The sequence below is a fragment of the Oxyura jamaicensis genome, chromosome Z (genome assembly GCF_011077185.1).
Source record: "Oxyura jamaicensis isolate SHBP4307 breed ruddy duck chromosome Z, BPBGC_Ojam_1.0, whole genome shotgun sequence".
Taxonomy (NCBI): domain Eukaryota; kingdom Metazoa; phylum Chordata; class Aves; order Anseriformes; family Anatidae; genus Oxyura; species Oxyura jamaicensis.
The window spans coordinates 28,715,293-28,733,753 of NC_048926.1; the positions used below are offsets into that span (position 1 = coordinate 28,715,293).

The 18,461-nt window shown below is 35.0% G+C and overlaps 1 protein-coding gene across 6 annotated transcripts in view; it reads left to right on the top strand.

The window, feature by feature from the left end:
• Window positions 1-18,461, top strand: part of SMARCA2 (SWI/SNF related, matrix associated, actin dependent regulator of chromatin, subfamily a, member 2) — a 120,748-nt gene that overhangs the window by 82,397 nt on the left and 19,890 nt on the right. For 5 of the 6 annotated variants that reach the window (XM_035309099.1, XM_035309100.1, XM_035309098.1 and 2 more), the window contains 2 exons: window positions 3,205-3,423; window positions 17,514-17,731. In XM_035309099.1, coding sequence (XP_035164990.1) covers window positions 3,205-3,423; window positions 17,514-17,731 — 437 coding nt within the window. Of the gene's footprint in view, window positions 1-3,204; window positions 3,424-15,654; window positions 15,763-17,513; window positions 17,732-18,461 lie in introns of those variants that run through there. The other variant, XM_035309103.1, reaches the window with a different exon arrangement.

Sequence of the window (18,461 nt, forward strand, 5' to 3'; positions counted from 1 at the left end):
CTGGGGTTTGCTGGGGTTTTGTCAAGGGCTGTTAGCTTCATCTCTTCTGCAGCTTCATCTCTTCTGCTATAGAACTGTTGAAAAATTACCAAAGTGGAGCTAGTGACAGTGATTCAAATGTGGGGAACTCATTTTATGTTAACACTTCCCTTCTTGTTACTGCTATTAGAACATTAATGGAATAATTGCTAAAATGTCAGAGTAGGCATGGCTTTTGCATTTTAGCATCTGTTTAATGTGACGGTTGCTGGTGGATTGGTTACTTTAAGAGTCACTGGCACAGCAGCAGAAAAACACTTAAAATATTTAAGTACTGAGGATAAAGTACCATCCCCTCTCATTCTATATAGGCTTCTTTTTCTGCAAGATTGAGCAACACAGACACTCAGGTGTGTGCATGAAAGTGTATCAGGAGGTGGTATCTACTGAAACACCATTAATAGGACCACAAGTTATTAGTTTCTTGGTGTCTGCTCAAGTATTCATCTGTTAAACATGGCTGTGGCACAAGTTTTCAGGGGCCATATTTATATAAGTAATTGTTCTTCAAGGGCACAATTGATAAAGGCCATATGCTCCCACATGGTTGTGCATGCATTTTATCATTGCTGTACTGTCAGTGTAGTCCTTTCACACTAAGTTTAATTTAATGTTATCTTAGAAGAACTGAAATCCCTGAAGATAGGCTGCATGGAAAAGGAGTGCTTAAAGACACTTGTCTTTTTACGTGACAGAAATCAAGATGTGTAATTTCAGCCAAATTATTGGCTGATCTCCTTTTTGTTCTCCATTACAACTTGTCTGTACATGTACCATAGGATTTTTTGCTGCTACTGTAGCTGTCCTCACTAGCTGAATATACAAGGTGCATAGCGATCAATGTTAAGCCTGTTGTATCAGAAATCCAGCCAAAAAAGAAGTAGTCTGAGTTCTGTGAAAAGAGATTTGCTGCTGGAAACAGTTTCTTAGTGCTTTCTCTTCAGATCCAGAAGGAAAGAACTAATCCTTGAAGAGAAGTAGCTGATTGATTTATGGCTGTTTTCCAGAAATTTCTGTGACTCTATCCTTTTGGATTTCATTCAAAGGTTATTTACAGCCATTCAAGCAAACAGTTGAGGGACCTAGACTGAAGACAGTTTTAGCACTGCATGTGCTTAATTTATGTTTATCATATTAATCTGTATGAAAAGTTTTAAGGGAGAGTAAAGAACTAGTAGTAGATAATAAAAACTTGAAGATGCAAAGTTAATGCACTTTGAAAGTCAGGGATTTGAAAATATTGAAGATAGAAACATTAAAGTTAAATATTAATGGCTAAGAAATGTATTAATTGTTAATAAAAAATCTGTTTTCCATTTATTAGAAAAATTGGTTCAATTATAAATGGAAAGTCTGAAAAAAAAGTTTGGCAGCTAAGGTTGTTTGTATTCTTTTTATCAATATTTTAGGTCGTACACAGAGCATAAAGATAGGTTTGTATTTTCCTTATCTCAGTGATACCCAGGCAGCCTCATTCCCTCTGATGAGGTTGTGCAGATGTATTCAGAATTCAGCAAACTGTGGATCCAGGAAAAAAGTGTTTTGGTTTGTTTATTGAACTAGGCTTAGAGGTGCAAAAGCATGTGTTTTCCTTATATAAATTAAATATTATGTTTATCTGAAGTAACCAGTTCCAAAACAATAGATGAGAGAGCAGACTGACTTCCCAAGAAGATGAGAAACCTTCTTATGTTGTCCCTTTTCAGGTTAAAAGTATTCCTTGACATAGATCCTTAGAAGTACCTGTAGAGTTCACCATGTATTTTTAGCTATGTACACAGAAAGAGTATGTGTACAAGTGGATTTTTTCCCCCGCCTTTTGGTGGCTCCACATGCATAGGTAAAAACTCTAGATAGCCCCAGACCTCACAGTTGTCCTACTTTTTGCATTCAATACAAATTACGGCACCTCTAGTTTTTCATCATGTAGTAAAAAGCGTAGACAAAATTCAGAGACAGAAGCTGTACAACTCTTGTCTTTTCCTAATAGTATGTTTCAGCAAGGGTTACTATTCCTGGCAAAATTCATAAATAGGAACAAAAACTTTAAGTTAGCTTTTGTTTAAAGATTCTTGATGTAAAAACTTTCTATGAAGTGAAATTATAGGCCTCTCGGAAAAATGGGTGTTAATACGATAGTTGTGCTGATAGAATTTAACTCCTGGAATCTAAAACAGCAATACAGCAGCAGTTGGCTGTATGAATCTGTGGTTTTAAATTGAGTACCTTGGGGTTTTATTTCAAGGAATCCTGTATGACTCCTCAAAATGAGTATTTGAAAAGGATATACATATTAGCTGATTTGAACTGTTTAAGTAATCTAAATGAGATTCACGGGAGCATAGGAGCCTAGGTCAGCATATAGTCAGTAGAGATGGATGCTTTCCTGGGAGGACTATAAACCACCTCACTGATGAGTGCACAGGAGTTCATTAGAATGAGTATCCATATCTATTTTGTGAGGTAATTGCTCACCAGAATTGAAATGAATTTGTGATTATTTCATTTTCAGTTTAAAGTCTTAGCACAACATTATACTTCTAATGTTCTTAACACTTTACCTAATGTTAAATTATATTTTTGTATGTGATTAGATCTTTTGCCTAATACAGCAGAAGTAACAATTCTGTGTTTAAGTGAGTTGTCTTTCTGGCACTGAGTAGGCAATCTTTTCTCTGAGTTTCTTAATTCTTTCTCGATTCTTTTTATAATAGCACCTTTTAAATTTCCTTCCTCTGATATTCAGATTCACTAAACTAGCATGTTGTCAGTTACTCTTCTAAATTAAGTAATAAAAACACCTTATGGGGATGTTGTAAAGAATTATTAGTATTCACAGATCACGTTTATGAATACAAAGAAACCAAAAAGCTTGTGTGAAAAACTAGAGTTTTTAAACTAACAGCTTCTTTGTGTTCTTGTAATCTACTTTGTTTTGCTGTGCACTTACTTCAGATTAAGCTAGCTATGGAGTAGTGAACTTGACTGAAAATCAACTGTCAAGTGTAGCTACTTCTTTGTATAGTTCCTTTTCAGAAGTATTGGGCTGATGGAAGGGAAATACCTGTGAAGGACTTGGTTTAAAGGTTCTGCTATTTTTAGATAGCTGGGAATTCCATTGGTTTATTTAATAGTTGCTCATACAACTGTTTTATCCTTTCCCAGCGTATGGACATGGATCGTCGTAGAGAGGATGCCAGAAACCCCAAGCGCAAGCCTCGCTTGATGGAGGAGGATGAATTGCCATCCTGGATTATTAAGGATGATGCTGAAGTTGAAAGGCTCACATGTGAAGAAGAGGAAGAAAAAATATTTGGAAGAGGATCCCGTCAACGCAGGGATGTGGACTACAGTGATGCTCTCACAGAGAAACAGTGGCTGCGGGTAGGGTAACCCCTATGTTTATTTATTAATTTTTGTCTTTAGCAGTTGAAGCTTATTCATTTTATTATGTTTTTATTGAAGATTGCACAGTTACACAAGCGACAGCACAATGTAATAGTTAAGGCCTACATATGACTGTTATTCAGCATTTGCAACTATGTTCAAGGCATTAATAAATTCTAAGCTGTTTTGATGAAACTTAAGCAGTGTTACTAAATATTGAATCAGAACTGTGATAACGTTCTACTGCAACTATTCTATTGCCGTGGATCTGACACTTCTTCTGTCTTTAGGTTCTTTAATAAATGTCGTCTTTAATATACATTCTTTTGCAGTGGAGAAGAGTGGTAATCAGTGTATATTGAAGTCTCCTGTGCTGTAGAAGCTATATTTTTTAATCTTTTTTTTAATAGCTGAATCTTAATCTTGCGAAGAATTTGGAAGCTCTCACTGAAGTCTTCTTTCTCTCTTGGTCTTTCATTTCAAAGTCCTGAGCATTTTTTGGCTCTACTTATGTCAAAAATCTTGATAAATGATATGTTACTTGAATTTAAGACCTAAAAGTAAAGATTCCATGATTTTTTTGCACTTGAGAATTATTGCCATTTTTCTAAAAAACACATGTCTATTGAATTCTAATACACATTCCTTTTCAGAGTGGTAGTAAGGAGGTGAAGGAAACATTTTCAAAACCAGCAAATTTGGTAATGCTATGATTTCTAAAACGTATAAGTAAAGTACCGTATGTGCAAAACTAATCTACATGGTTTGGCACAGTATATTTTGCTGTCAAATAATTAGACTTGATACCAACATGAATGTAGTTTTTGTGTATAAAGATTGCTAGAAATCTAGCATACTTTAGTTACAAGAGTGATTGTGAGAGTGCATTGTGAGATGCTGTGCTAAGAGCTGATCCAGATTCAGCTGCTGAGTATAAAGTTTACGTGAACAAAGTTTTGAATTACATGTCAGCAGCACCTTGATGAGACTAGAGGAGTTTTCAAGTAGTCGTTGGTGAAGCAAGACCTAGAAACATGAACTCCCCTATGGATTCTTCAATATTTACCCTTTCCTACAGTGGAAGTGCTTGCAATATAGTATATATATGTGTGTAGGTGTATGTATATAAATATATATATATATATACACTCAATGTCATTTTAGCTGGTTATTTTCAGTGACAGAATACTCTGTGGCACATAGAATTTAGCTTGGACTTCTGTGCTTTATATGTTGGTTTGCTTCTAAAGTTCGCCTTCATTTCTTTGCTGCTGAAAAATATCAGCCCTCAACAAGTCTAATCCATCCTTGTACTCGGGGCAGATTCAGCCTATTCTATGTCATTTATAGTAGTTGCTCATCTGGTCTGTTCTAAAAAAGCCTTCTCTAACAGTGAATTTAAAACCCTACAGAGAAATATATTTAACTGTTAGTTTTCCATAATATTTTTTAAAATTTTCTTGTTGGATTTTAAACTGATTAGTACTTGTTCTGACGACTGAGGTCATGCTAAAGTCACGGTGATATGCAGTGGTACCCATTTTTCAACATGGCTTGTTATTCTGTTGAAAAAAAAAAAAAAAAAAAAAAGATCCTTCTCCACTGAGTTGTTAAAACATGTTTTCAGATTAGCAGAGTAAAAGCTAAGTCAGATGCATTTTACATTGTGGACACTGCTGTGACTGTTGTATACGTGTTTTAGCTTAAGTAATTTTCAGGTGACATCTTTGCAATTGAGAGAGTATTGAAACAAATGCAGTTGTAGTAACTACTAATATTTTTCAAACTTTTTATTCAAATGAATCAGATTTTAGTGTTAACAATCTCATGAAGGTTCAGAATAAAAAATTCCCCGTTGTGTGGATACTGAAAATCTAAATCAATTTTCCTCAGTTTTTGCATCAGTTTTTCATGTGAGTGTGTGTAAAACAGTTCTTTGTTAACAAGCGTTGTCTTCCCACCACCAACACTTCATAAAGAAATGATTTTTTTTTACTTTTTCTGAAGTACCAGCCTGGGAGAGCTGTGGAAAAAGATGTAATAATAATCTTTTAAAATATTCTTAAGCAAATCTTCAAATAAAGCTACCATAGATTGTGTATAAGCTAGTATGTAAATCTTTTAATTTGTACATTGTGCCTTTGCCCCTATAATTTTTAAGTAAAAACTTGTAAGAGAATTATGCATGGACAGTTCGAATTAGTCATTCTCTGAGAAATGCAGTGAAGTACTTATATCAGTAAAACTTGAAGAAAAAATAAAAGAGAAGAACTAATAAATTCAAATTAAAGAATGGTACTTTAATTCATAACACACTCTTTTACCCATGTATCACGCCACTCTACAGGTACTGGATAATTCGGACTTATTAGCAGCAAGGGATGTCCCTTATTTTTTCTCATGGTGTAGCTGCTGTTAATACCTTTATAGCTCTCCTCTCATGGGCCTTTGTAGAACAAAACTTTGCATTTCTGACTAATAAGTCAGTTTGCTAATATCAGTATCCAGCACTTGAGCTGTCTCTCTGTTTTTGTCTTTATTGTAAGGTTGAATTTATCTCTTCTTTTCTAAGGGGTTTTGCCTCAATCAGCAGCCACACTATACTGTGGAGATAACTTACCTGCTGCTTCTCAGCTAGACCCTGATCCCTCTACTGATACACCAAACACTGAAGAGTCTAGTTAGGGGCCCACCCACGTTACTGTAGGCTTCATAGCAGATCCATAAAGGAAAGATAACACCTCAAGACCAGTATGCACACGTGCATACTGTTAAAAGTGTCAGCTCTGTCCTTGCCAGGAAGTCAAGTACCTGATTTGGGAAGCAGGAGACAAAATGATTACATAAGCCATAAATATGAGCATACACAGTGTCTGGTGAGACTGTGCTGCTGCCCTGAACAATCTGTAATTCAGTAACAACCTCTCAGGCAAGCTGTAAGAAACATCATCGCTAGCTGTCGCTGCAGCCTGCTCCTCTATAGCTGTTGGCATGACAACCAGATTCCTAAAAACAGGAGGGAGGAGTTCGCCTCTTCTGCTCTTAGGAAACATTTATATTCTGGAAGTATATCATACTCTGGTAGATTCTATCACTGCACCACTTTTATCGGGACTGCAAAACATTTTGCTGGATCTCTAGGCAGATTATTTCCTAGAGGGTTATAAGAGTTCCATTAAGGTCTGCATTGATTAGGATCTTTAAGATCTAGAGATCTTTAAGAATCAGAGAACGTTTCTTTGAGACACTGTGAAAAAGTGCATTTGACCTGCTGATCAAGGAGCAGTTAAACTGACTAGTTTCCTGTTAAACATATTTTTTTTCCCATCTGGGATACTTACTGTGTCCTCGTCTTCATTCCAGTACCATCACCTTAGGCAGAGATATCAAGACAATTCTTTCCTGATGAAGACAGTTATCTAATTCTCATGTTGTCTGTCATCCTACAAACCCTTACTCTGAGGCTAAATCTCTGGATTCTGCTTCTCATTCAATTTAATTGCTGGCTAGGTGACATGAACAAAGTTCTGCCTTCTGGTGCAGTTGATTTTAAATAGCTTTGTATATCAGCTGGGGAAACATTTTTGAGTCCAAAGTGAGTACTATCTCGTTTACCTCCTGCACGAATGCAAATTCCCAACTACTGAAAACTACCTGTTTTGCTGATCTAAAAAATCAAAGAAGTTCAAGCATTTAGTCTGTAATTAGGCACTCTTATTTAAAGAAAACCAGTATTGGAAGGATATCTGGTGAGTACTGTTTAATGTAATTATGACATAATTTTTATTCTTTATGTTTACTAGCTAGGGTAAAACGTATTTTCAACTACTTTTTCATCGGATGGAACTTTACATGACTTTTTGATTTTACATACTCTCTCTAATAGTCTTTTAAAAGATAGGTCCTGCATCACAGGTAGTAATGTTGGCCCAGCTTATTAGAACAACTTGATATAAATTACTGAAAAACATTTTGGTTTTCTTGTTTGTTTCTTTTTCTTTAAGACAGTTTTGCTTTTATGTATGCACATTTAGAATCAGTACTAAGTATAAATGCCAGATTCTGTACTTGGAACAGTGTAATCCTGGATGTAATCCTATGAGGAGAGGCTGAGAGAGTTGGGACTTAAAGCTGGAGAAGACGAGCATCGGGGGGATCTTACCAATATGTATAAATAACTGAAAGGATATAGAGGGAATAATAATGGATAAAGGGATAAATAAGTGAAGGGTGCAAAGAGGATGGAGCCAAGCTCTTTTCAGTGGTGCCCAGTGCCAGGACAAGAAACAATGGGCACAAACAGGAACACAAGAGGTTCCGTCAGAATGGTGGGAAGCACGTCTTTGTGTGGATTTAGATAGATGTGTTTGAGCCCAGAGGGTTGGACCAGATGACCTCCAGAGGTCATTTCCAACATCAGCCGTTCTGTGATGTACTTATAGACTGGGGGACAAGTGGCTCGAGTGCAGCCCTGCAGAAATGGAGCTGAGGGTTTTGTTTGGTGGTAAGTTCAATGTCAGTCAACAATGTACCCTGTCAGCAAAAAGGATAAACCGTATCCTGGGATCCATTTAGCACAGCATAAATGGATCAAAAAAAATATTGTGGTCAATATTGGTGGTCAAAAAAAATATTGTCCCACTATACTCAGCATTGGTGCAGCTTTACTTTAAGTATTATGTGCAGTTTGGGGCTCCACAATATAAGAATGATATAAAAATACTAAAATGTGTCCAAAGGAGAACAACAAAGATGATGAAGGGACATGAGGGAAAGATGTATGAGGAGCAGCTAAGGATACAGCTTAGAGATCAGGAGACTGGGGGCGGGGGAGGGTCGACCTCATTGTGGTCTATAACTGAGGTGTCAGAGAGGGAGTTGCTGATTTCTTCTTTCTGGTGACTAAAGTTATCCCTTCCATAGCCTAATACTAGCAAGGTGTATTACAAGCAAATATGGTCTACAAAAGATCTAGGACTGCACTGTCCTTCCAAAGGACATCTGTTGAGGGTGTAAACCCTGCCATTATACGAGATATTTTTCTTATTTAATTGGTAGGGTCTCAAAAGAAAAGGGAGGCAATATTCTTTGAATAAAGAAAGGTTAACCCCTGAAAACTTAATAATAAAAATAAAAATAAAAATTGCCTTGTAGTTCCCATTCTGAAGGAGTGAATCTTGATAGTTTTTTAAAGAACAAAAACAAAAATGGTCTCTTTTTAATACTAAGCTTTATGAGCAGCAAAACAGCCACATTGCCTGTCTGCCAGGACAAATAACCATACGAAGTATTAATATCCTACCTTTTCCAGAACAGAAGAATTTGTTTTTAAATATCCATATCCCATATCCAATTTATATTTTTAAATATCCAATTACACCCTATTATTCGAGGGGGGAGAAGGTAAATTAACATTTTATAGTGCAAAAAGTTCTTATTAGTATAGAAAGACAAAGTAAGCAGCAACAGGAAATATTTGTCTCAGGACTGGAAAGAGAAGCCATCCTACATTATTAGAGGTCATATAAATGTGTTTCTGATTGAGTTTTATATTCATGGTGTCCCCATAAAATAAACTGTGTTGTCAGAAGGTGAGAGAGTAAATCCTTGGCATATAGCATAATTCCTGTATTTGGGAATCTTCTGTTCTTTATCACTGAATGTCTTTTTGACATAAGTGCAGCTTGTTTCCTCCTGCTTAGAAAAAAAAAAAAAAAAGTCTGTCAGCAGTGAAAGGAATATAGTCATTACCAAAAATACTTTGTTTATAATGTTGAAGCTAATTAAGTGTTGTAGCAAGTAATTAAAAATGGAAGAAAAAATATTTTCAGAAGGACAATAAAATGTAGATTTATTTTAGACCACAGAAGGAAGTATCTGGAAACAAAACCCACATTTCAAATCAAGCTGTAGCAACCTCTTTTTTTTTAATCCTTCTAAAGTGTGAGATGATGAAGAAAACAGAATATCTCTTGTTGTAGGACACAAAAGTGTTACACGGTTAACCAAATTAAATGTTTATTGTTTAAAATGAATTTAGGTAAAGTGAGAAAAGTAATCACCCCCACCCTTCTCTGTCACCTGCCAAAACCAGTAAGTTTCTAATGCAATGGCTTTTCTTTGGCTCCTCTCCTAGGAAACATAGATTTGGTCAAGGAAGAAAAATGTAACTGGAGCAGTGATGTTCTCACAATACTTCTGTTAGTGTAGTGTTGTGTACAGTGCTAAAATAGGTTGTCCTGATTCAGAATTCTGGGTAAGAAAGAGAGAAAATTTAAAAATTAAACAAACAACAACAACAAAAAAAACTTTCCTCTTCCAGTTTTCTCAATGAAATAACAGTCCTTAAATGCTCCAGAATCCTGTCTGTTCAACAAACATATGCATCTATGTCATACTGAACAAGATAAATTGGAACAATGAGGCATATCAATCTTGTCAGATTTTTCTTGAAGATGGATTACCTTTGAATCTGAAGCCAGGAAACATGTATCTTCCTTGAACTGTTTTTCTCTGCTGGTGAAAATTGTATGTAATAGATCATTCACAAATAGGAAGACTGAACCAAATAGCAAGGCAGACTTGTTTGCACCCAGAGAACCCTTTTTCCCCAACAGGACCTTTCTGTTATTAGCATAAAATAAGATGCTTCCTATATGAATTTCTGTCAGAAGTTTACTTGGCATTTGCTGCTCATCCATTTTAATTCAACAAGCCTTTGGCACCTGCAGTCATAAAAGAAAAACAACCAAACCAAGACAAAAAAAAAAAAAAAAAAAAAAAGTAAAAGCTCGTGCTTTCATTATCAGGCTTGTTGAGAGATTCTTAAAATTCTTCACCTTGGGTTTTATTCCTGATTGATTTTTTGCATGGGAAACTTCAAGGAATCACGACCTGCTCAAGTAAAGAAGAAAAAGTGTAGCACTTCATAGTGTTATTTATAAATATTAGAGAAGAGTAAATGAAAAAAGAGCAACTGAGATGCATAAAAAGGCATGTATCAATTGAATATTATCTTTATGTATGTACATTAAGTACATACATAATGTACTGTGATCATTTTCTTCAGATAATTTAAGAAATACATATAGAGAGAAAAATTATATCGTACTACCTTTCAAAAAAACATGCACTGTCTTGATCACACTTACTTTCTGTTGTTTTCTTTTAGCTATTCAAAGTTACAATTGTAAATTAAAATTATTTTTTAACACACCAGTTAAGTCAATCCTTGAAGGATAGCTTCAGTCACATTAAATTTATTCCTTTACAACCGTCAGTCTGTAAATGATTAATATTTTTCCCTCATAAATTTTCCTGCAATATTTTCATAGATGATAGTCTTGCAGTGTCTTTAAGTTCCTTACATTCAGTCTGTAAATTTTCCTTCTAATTACATATCGATATCCCATAAGATTCTAAACAATCTGAAATGCACAGGATGCCATGTAGTTTCAAACAGCTATAATAACATCCCTTTCAGAATTATGTTTATCATCTAGGAACTTTCACATGCAATGTTTTATAAAACTGTTTTGTATTGTCTTCAAGTTTTGAATGAGAGTGTTTCCAAACAGTGATAAACCTTGCTATTACTCCAATTGACAAGAGGGGTCCATCATTCATTTAGATTTTTAAAGAGAAGTAGATGAGATTTAAAAAACAACAGAAACACAAAAAAACAATCATTCCATGATAAAAAAAGTAAGAAGTTGATACCAGTTGCTTCTGCCTTAGGATTTATTTGGAACTTATTTTTTTTGTTTTGTTTTGTTTTTTCCTCTGCCTATGTTAGTTTGCCTAGGTCACGTGGCTGTTTCTTCAAATGAAATCTTAATAAGGCATAAAGTACACATGAATGGGAGGGGTTTTTTCGAAAACCTGAAGACCGTTAGAGATAGTTCTGTTGATATTTTAAGAGTGTGGCTGCATAGATGTAGACCACAGGATAAAGATGATGATTTGGCATTTATTGTCTTAATACAGTGAATGCATGTTTTCTCAAAGCTCTTTTTGGCTAAGGAAAGCATCTTCACAGTCAGCCTGATAAAACTAATAAAACTGTTCCTTTTTATCACCCAATATCCTTCCCCTCAGTGGATCTTACGTTCATACCAATGTGGCTTTCTCTGACTTGGAGCAAGTTTATCAGGGCTGTCTGTGTGTGATGCTTTACTTAGTAACTGTCATATTAAAGATGATGATTAAATGTTATGATAGTTAATCAGAAGTATTTTTCTCAGACCAGAAACAAAAATCAGAGGATATAAGTTATTCATGTGAAATTTTAGTTTGATACTTTTTTTTAATTATATGATCTGTTTCTTTGGATGAGACTTTTTTTTAAAAAAAGGTAAGTATGTTCTTGCATTATACTGTCAGGACTGTTTTGCATCAATCTTTAAATTAAAATGCAAGGGAAAAGTGTTTATAATTTGCCTTATTGCTATCCTTAATGACCAATTAAAGATAGACACTTGGAGTTTCTGTTCTAATTATTAAAAAACTGCTAACAGTTTTCAAATGCAAAACAGAAAACAACCTACATTCTCCCACTTCTCAAAAAGAAGCAATCTTCAGCAATGTAAAGATGCAGACTCTGAATTATGAACACTGACTGAAAGGTTAGAGTTCATTATTTTGTGCAAATTCAGCAAATTTGAGAAGAGCATTTATTACAAATTTATGTGTTTTTTTTTGTTGTTTTGTTTTTTGTTTTTTTTTTTTTAAATAATTGTATTCAGTTTCATTTTTACAAAAAAATACATCTTTGAGTTGTGTTGCCTGGAGAATTTTTGGAACTTTCCTTACGTGGAGCAAAATGAGTCAGCAGTAAATAAGGAGATAATAGAAGTGTTCACTAATTCTTTGCCTTGAGCATATTTTAATCTATACTGTTATAGTTTAAACCCAACACAGTCAACTTGGTAAATTTGTTGTGCAGTGCTATCCATGAATGAAAGAATGTTCAGTTAAATTAACTCTTTATCAATCCTTATATTTACTTCAGATATCTAGCCATTGTACATTAGATCTTAAATTTTACGCCATTTCATGTAGCTGCCAAGTATTATTATTTTTCTTCTTTGTAATCTTTGTCAGTAACATACTGACCTCAATGCATAATATAGCATAATAAGAGCTATTTAGTTACAGAGTAGGGGATCTTCCTACAGAAAGCCAGCAAGTAATTTCAATATGTAGAAGCTTTAAACAACAACAGGTATCAGGAATGTCAGTGTTGAGAAACTAAGCAGGAGAACTGTATTTTGAAGAGATCTTTAGGAGAAGATGAATTTCAGGTTGGAATGTGAATGTCTTCCTGAACTGTCAGGTATAATCTGAGTAAACATATCCAACATAGGGGGATAGCTTTTCAAATAGAGCATAGAAGAAGAAAAAATAAAATGTTGAGTTTCTGTTGGAATATCACTGCAGGATTTAGAGGATTACTAGATGAGAGAAATTGGTAGGTACATGTAGAGTGGTGACGTTTTGGTGCTTTTGACATTTGTTGTTAGACCTTTGTAGGGTTCTTTCACTTCTTTTCTGTGTTACGGACAAGTTTTCTGCTGCTGCTTAAGTGCTTAACAGTCTTTAAGTTTAGCTCTTCATGGTCAGTACAGTGGCTAAGTAAGTTATTTGTTGCCCCTAGAAAATTCAACATTTCTGAAAAATTTGCATAGTTAGGTTAGTATTTATTCTTCAGAAATCGGGAAGCTTACAGCTTTTTCTGTTCACATACGTTTTCAGTATTTTCATCATGTTTTCAGTATTGTCAAGTAGATTTATCAACCAGATCTACATCACCTTTTTTCCTTTGCATGTACAGTTTCTTTAACTGTAGGTGATAGCAATGGCTTTCATTATGCCTTAGCTTTCTTATAGCTATAGCTACCTCAGATTAAATGAAAACTTACTGTCTTGCAATGTCATGCCACTGAAAGCTAGAGACAGGCCTTAGATGCCAAAACTCATTTTATTCTCAGCACCTCTACTGGTTCACTGTATGACCAGAGTAGAGCTGTTTGATTCCTCTAAAATGAGTTCAAAACTAATGTTAAGACCTATATGATGCTTGACTTGCTGAAGACAGTCACAAAACAAAAGAGTAGTAGCTCTTAGTGCTTATTTGTGTTCATAATTATCAGCTGAAAATGTGCTCAGTCATAGTGTTGTGTTATGTTTTCAAAACTCTCCATATGAAGAATGCATCCATAATGACCTGCTCTTCTAATGGGGGAACAAAAGTTTCAGTTTTGATTTTTCTTTACTTCATTTCAGTTTCCAGTGTTTTGAGACTTCTACCTCAAAACAGCTAAGTTATTTCTCTTTACGAAGGGGAAAATGTAATTGCAAGCTGCAGTAGGAAAACTAACTATCTAAGAAGCAACTTGCATTCTGAAAAATCCACTTTATACATGTGTGCATTTGGTTGGTCTCCTGGATGAAGGGGATTTGGCTTCTGTAATTCATGGCCAATATACTCTTTATCATAATTCTGGTGCCCTGAAAAGCTTTCATGGTCTTAGCTCTTAAACAAATTGTTTTGTCTACATAGACTAGGATACAGCAACAAGGTTCAGAAAAGCATGAAGACTTTGTCAGCATTGGACTTAACATTGAACTCTAACACTTCCAGCTTCTCTGCCTTTCATGAGGCGCCCAATCCTTTGCAAAATTGGAGTCCATTAAATAATATCACAGTTTTCATTCAAAAATAAAGGTTTCAGAGTATTGTAGCCTCTTGTCCTGCTTCCTTGGGGGAAGGAAAGTTTTAAGTTTTTGTTTGTTTACCATTTTCTTTGACTCCCTAGCAGTTCACCTGTGTAACCCAGAGGCATGTGAGCATGGGAGATGTCTGTGCTATCTTGCACTTTAGCATCATCTGTCAGGAATCGAAGATATGCACCTGGGATACATATGCATGATAATGAAAGTAAAAGTTTGGAAGGGCATTCTTTTTGGTGTGGCATTTCAGCCCTAGAACAGTACTCTTCTAAAACAAAGAGGTCTGTTAGTTGAATTGGTTTAGTAGTTATTTTGTTGTTCATACAAATGTGTAGACACACACTGACCATTAACACCTCTGCTGATACTTGATTTCTATGATGTAGTTTTAAGTCATCTTCTGGGGCAGCATAACTTGTAAATTTGGTTTTATATACTGCAATTTATATCCAAAATGTAAACTTGCTATTTAGGAACTAATGTTAATTAGGTATCACATTAACAACATTTTTGGACTGCTGGTTTCACATTGGTTTTCAAGTGCTGTCAAAAGTGATCTTAGGTTAAGCCTTAAATTAAGGAAAACTGCTCGACTTGACATGTGCGCACATAAAGTTTGAAATCAGAGTATAGTAATCAACTGGTATATTTTTACCTTGTAGTAGTAAGTATAGAGATTTTAGTGTTCATTAGCAGTTCTTTAGTATGCTAGGAAGTAATTCACTGGCCATTACCCCCTAATTTTAAGAGTGCATGAGTATATGTTAGATTCCTTGGGTTTTATTGTTATTTTGTGTGTTTAGTACATTGCTAAATGGAGTGTTAAAAATATATATATATTTACCTTCTCTGTCATAATTTATTCAAAAATATTATGTACTCCAAGCAAAAACTATATGCAAAATTCTAAAATAAGATGTCAGTATGCTCTGTGATGATAACATAACTGTTACTTTTGGGGGGTAGTAAATTCAACGAGCAAACAGAAATATAAATATATTATAATTAAGTGAACACCCATTTTCTGAAGCACAACAAAGCGATACCAAAACCCAACAAAATGGTTACTTCTGTGTTTTTAACTTCTTTTCAATCAGAATAGCTTTTTGTGTATTTCAATAACCAAAACCTAATCTGCTTACTGTGGAGCAATAGGAATATGTTTTCTGTAATAAATACCTCTTTAAAATGCATGCAACCTATTTTAGTTTTAAAATCATACATGAAATTGTTTAATTTTGTTATTACAATTAAAATGCTAGAAAGAATAAATAGCTGCCCAACTAAAAATCTAATTTAGATGCCTAGAATAATAAGGGGAAAAATATGATAAGTGGTTGTCAATATTAAAGCAGTCTGAAGGAGGAAGGCTTTGGGCCTTGTAGTAGGTAGAATGAAACAGCAGATTTGAGTATCCACAATCCTTTCAGTATTAAATTTTCAGTAAAATAAAATTACTTGTATATGAAAACATAGCCTTTCCCCAGCTCTCTTTTTTTTCCTGATCAGCTGATGAAGAGACTAGCAGCTCGCTGCTTTGCTGGCTTGTTAATTTTATCCCCACTAACTGTGATTTCCGATAGCCGGCCTGCTGATAGTGGTAAGGTAAATATCCTTTTTCATTGCCGTCTTGAAGATTCAGTAGAACTACATCACAGGCATGTGTAGGTGTGTAACACATCAAAAGTCGGTGTTCTCCGTATTTCTATGTACAACTGAGTGCTTAAGGAGAGCAATGACATTAACTGTTGACAGCCTTGCATGCTGTATTTATTATTAGCATTTCTAGCTTCCAAGATATGCAGAGAAATTTCTTTATCTTCGATAACTGCAGTGCTTTATAGTGGGTGTCCTGCTTTAGCCAAATGAATATTAATGAATTTGTATGCAGATTTTTTTCATTCTTTTTTTCTTCCTAACTCATCAGATCTCAAACCTCCTTCATAGTGGTTATCTGAGTGCTGTGGAAGCATGATGTAAATTGTCTTTTGATTATTAAGGCCTAGTTTCAGGCTGTCCCTCAGGATTCTGTGTTCGTGTTTGTTCTGTGGATTTGTACATCGGAGAATGCATAGGAAACAGATTTTGAAATCCCACTGGTGTTTTTAACATGCCAGGTTGTTTTGTGTTGTGTACCAGGTTTTGTTCACAAAACGTTTTTCAAGAGACATTGTACACAATTGAAAGAAATTGTCTGGGCTGTAATCACTCTTTTTATATAGATTGTTATGCTCACATGATCATAAATATTAGCCATGTTTGGTGCTGTGGAAAAATGAAGGTAATTGCCTTATGATTAGAGCTCTTTCAGTTACGAGAAAGGAGTGATTAGCATTTGCATGTGCTCCAGGCAATATTGAGAGGCAAAAGGGACAAATATCAACATCAGTTATGTTCTGAGAAAGCATTAATCAGAAATCCTAGTTTTAAGATTCTTTAGTATTTTTTTTCTTTTTAATTTCAGGGTTTTTTTGTTTGTTTGTTTGTTGGTTGTTTTTCCCAAAGCAAGAAAAGTTCAGCTTCTTGGTGTATTACATGGATCTGATAGTCACTGTGTGAACAGGTTTCCTTTATTCCTAGTTTGTTTTTTTGTAGTGATTTTTTTAATCCCGCTGTTTGGTGCTGCTGAGTCTGGTTAAAAGCATACGTACAGGTAATTGAAACTGGTGTTCATTGTTTGTGACTGTGTGCTGTATTTTTTTTTTCTTTTTTGCATCCTATCTTATGAGTGCTTTTTACAGCAAAACACTATATTGTCAGTCCTTTTGCCTTTTGTTAGTTACTATTCTAGAATAGAATTATACATTTTAGAGTTGGTTTTAATGGTTAGGTGATTTGTAACTCACTTAAACTATTTGGAAGAGAAGCTCAGTGTTACTTGTTACTGCATAAAGTATCTGTGTGTTGTTTGCGTGACCAAAGAACTGTGTGTGATCTGATTTGGGGAACAGAGTGCAGTGTAGACTGTCCTCTTTGAAAACATGTGACATCAAAGTCTGTTTTGCATGGAACTAAATAATTGAGAACTGCCACTGATGTGAACAAATGACTGTTTCCTGTAAGCTTACTGTCACTGGCCCTCAATTTGTGTGAAACTATGACTTGGGGTGGAATTCAAGGTTCAGATAAATATTTATTTATTTGGATGGTAATAGGATTCTTAGAACAAATTAATGTTCAGTTTCTCTTTTCTAGCAACTCAATTCTTCATTGAACTTTTTTTTAAATAAACTGAATATTTAGAGTTATCTGTATTTGTGGGGTTTCATTTTTGTTTTTAAATGTAGCTTGTTAGTTCCCTTTGCAGTATGTCTTTTTTTTTTTTTAATCAAACTTTTTGAATCCATGGTTGTCAGGCAATTGAAGACGGCAATTTGGAAGAGATGGAAGAGGAAGTGCGGCTCAAAAAACGGAAGAGACGAAGAAATGTGGATAAGGATTCTGGGAAAGAGGATGGAGAGAAAGCAAAGAAAAGAAGAGGCAGGCCTCCTGCAGAGAAGTTGTCACCTAACCCACCCAAACTGACAAAACAAATGAATGCTATCATTGATACTGTGATAAACTACAAAGACAGGTGAGTGTGCTCTCTCTCTCTACCTCTCTCCCCCTCTTTCCCTCTCTGTTTTTTAACAGCTTCAGTTTTATTGTCAGTCTTCATAAGGAATTGATGACACAGCATTTCTAAAAATTAATTCTACTTAGGACCTGATCCTGTAAGTCTTCCTTGATGCAGAGTGTTTTTAAAGACCCACCTGATAGGAAGCTGTTGAAATAAAAATACTAAATAAATAAATAAGTCATTGAGCTCTTACTTTAGTGGTACAGCCCATATTAATATCAATTTCTTTAAATACATGACTACAGATTTGTTAATGCAAGTTCTCCCCATGACCTGTGAGATTGACCAAAATATATAAGGGGCCCTTGAATAAATTGGCAGCCCTTGACAAACCAAAGGAAGAAGTACAGAAATACTGAGCATAATGTCTACAGATGAGCTAGAAGCCTGGTTGTCCTGTCAATTCAGCATAATAAAATGTTAAGTATCTTAACCTTAGGAAGAAATGTAGCTTCTAATCCAAAATGTGATTTGAAGATTCCTATTTTGCAGGTTTTCAACCTGAACATGATCTTTGCTTAGTGAGGAAGAAATTGAGAAGCTGCTAATTAATAGTGCTTTTGAATCAGGCTTGTTTAAGGAAGTAGTGATTTTGAACTCAGCTTTTATTTCCCCAAAATCAGTATACACTTCTTGTGTACGTATCCCTTCTTTGCCATATACTGAATTACAGAAGTCACATGAA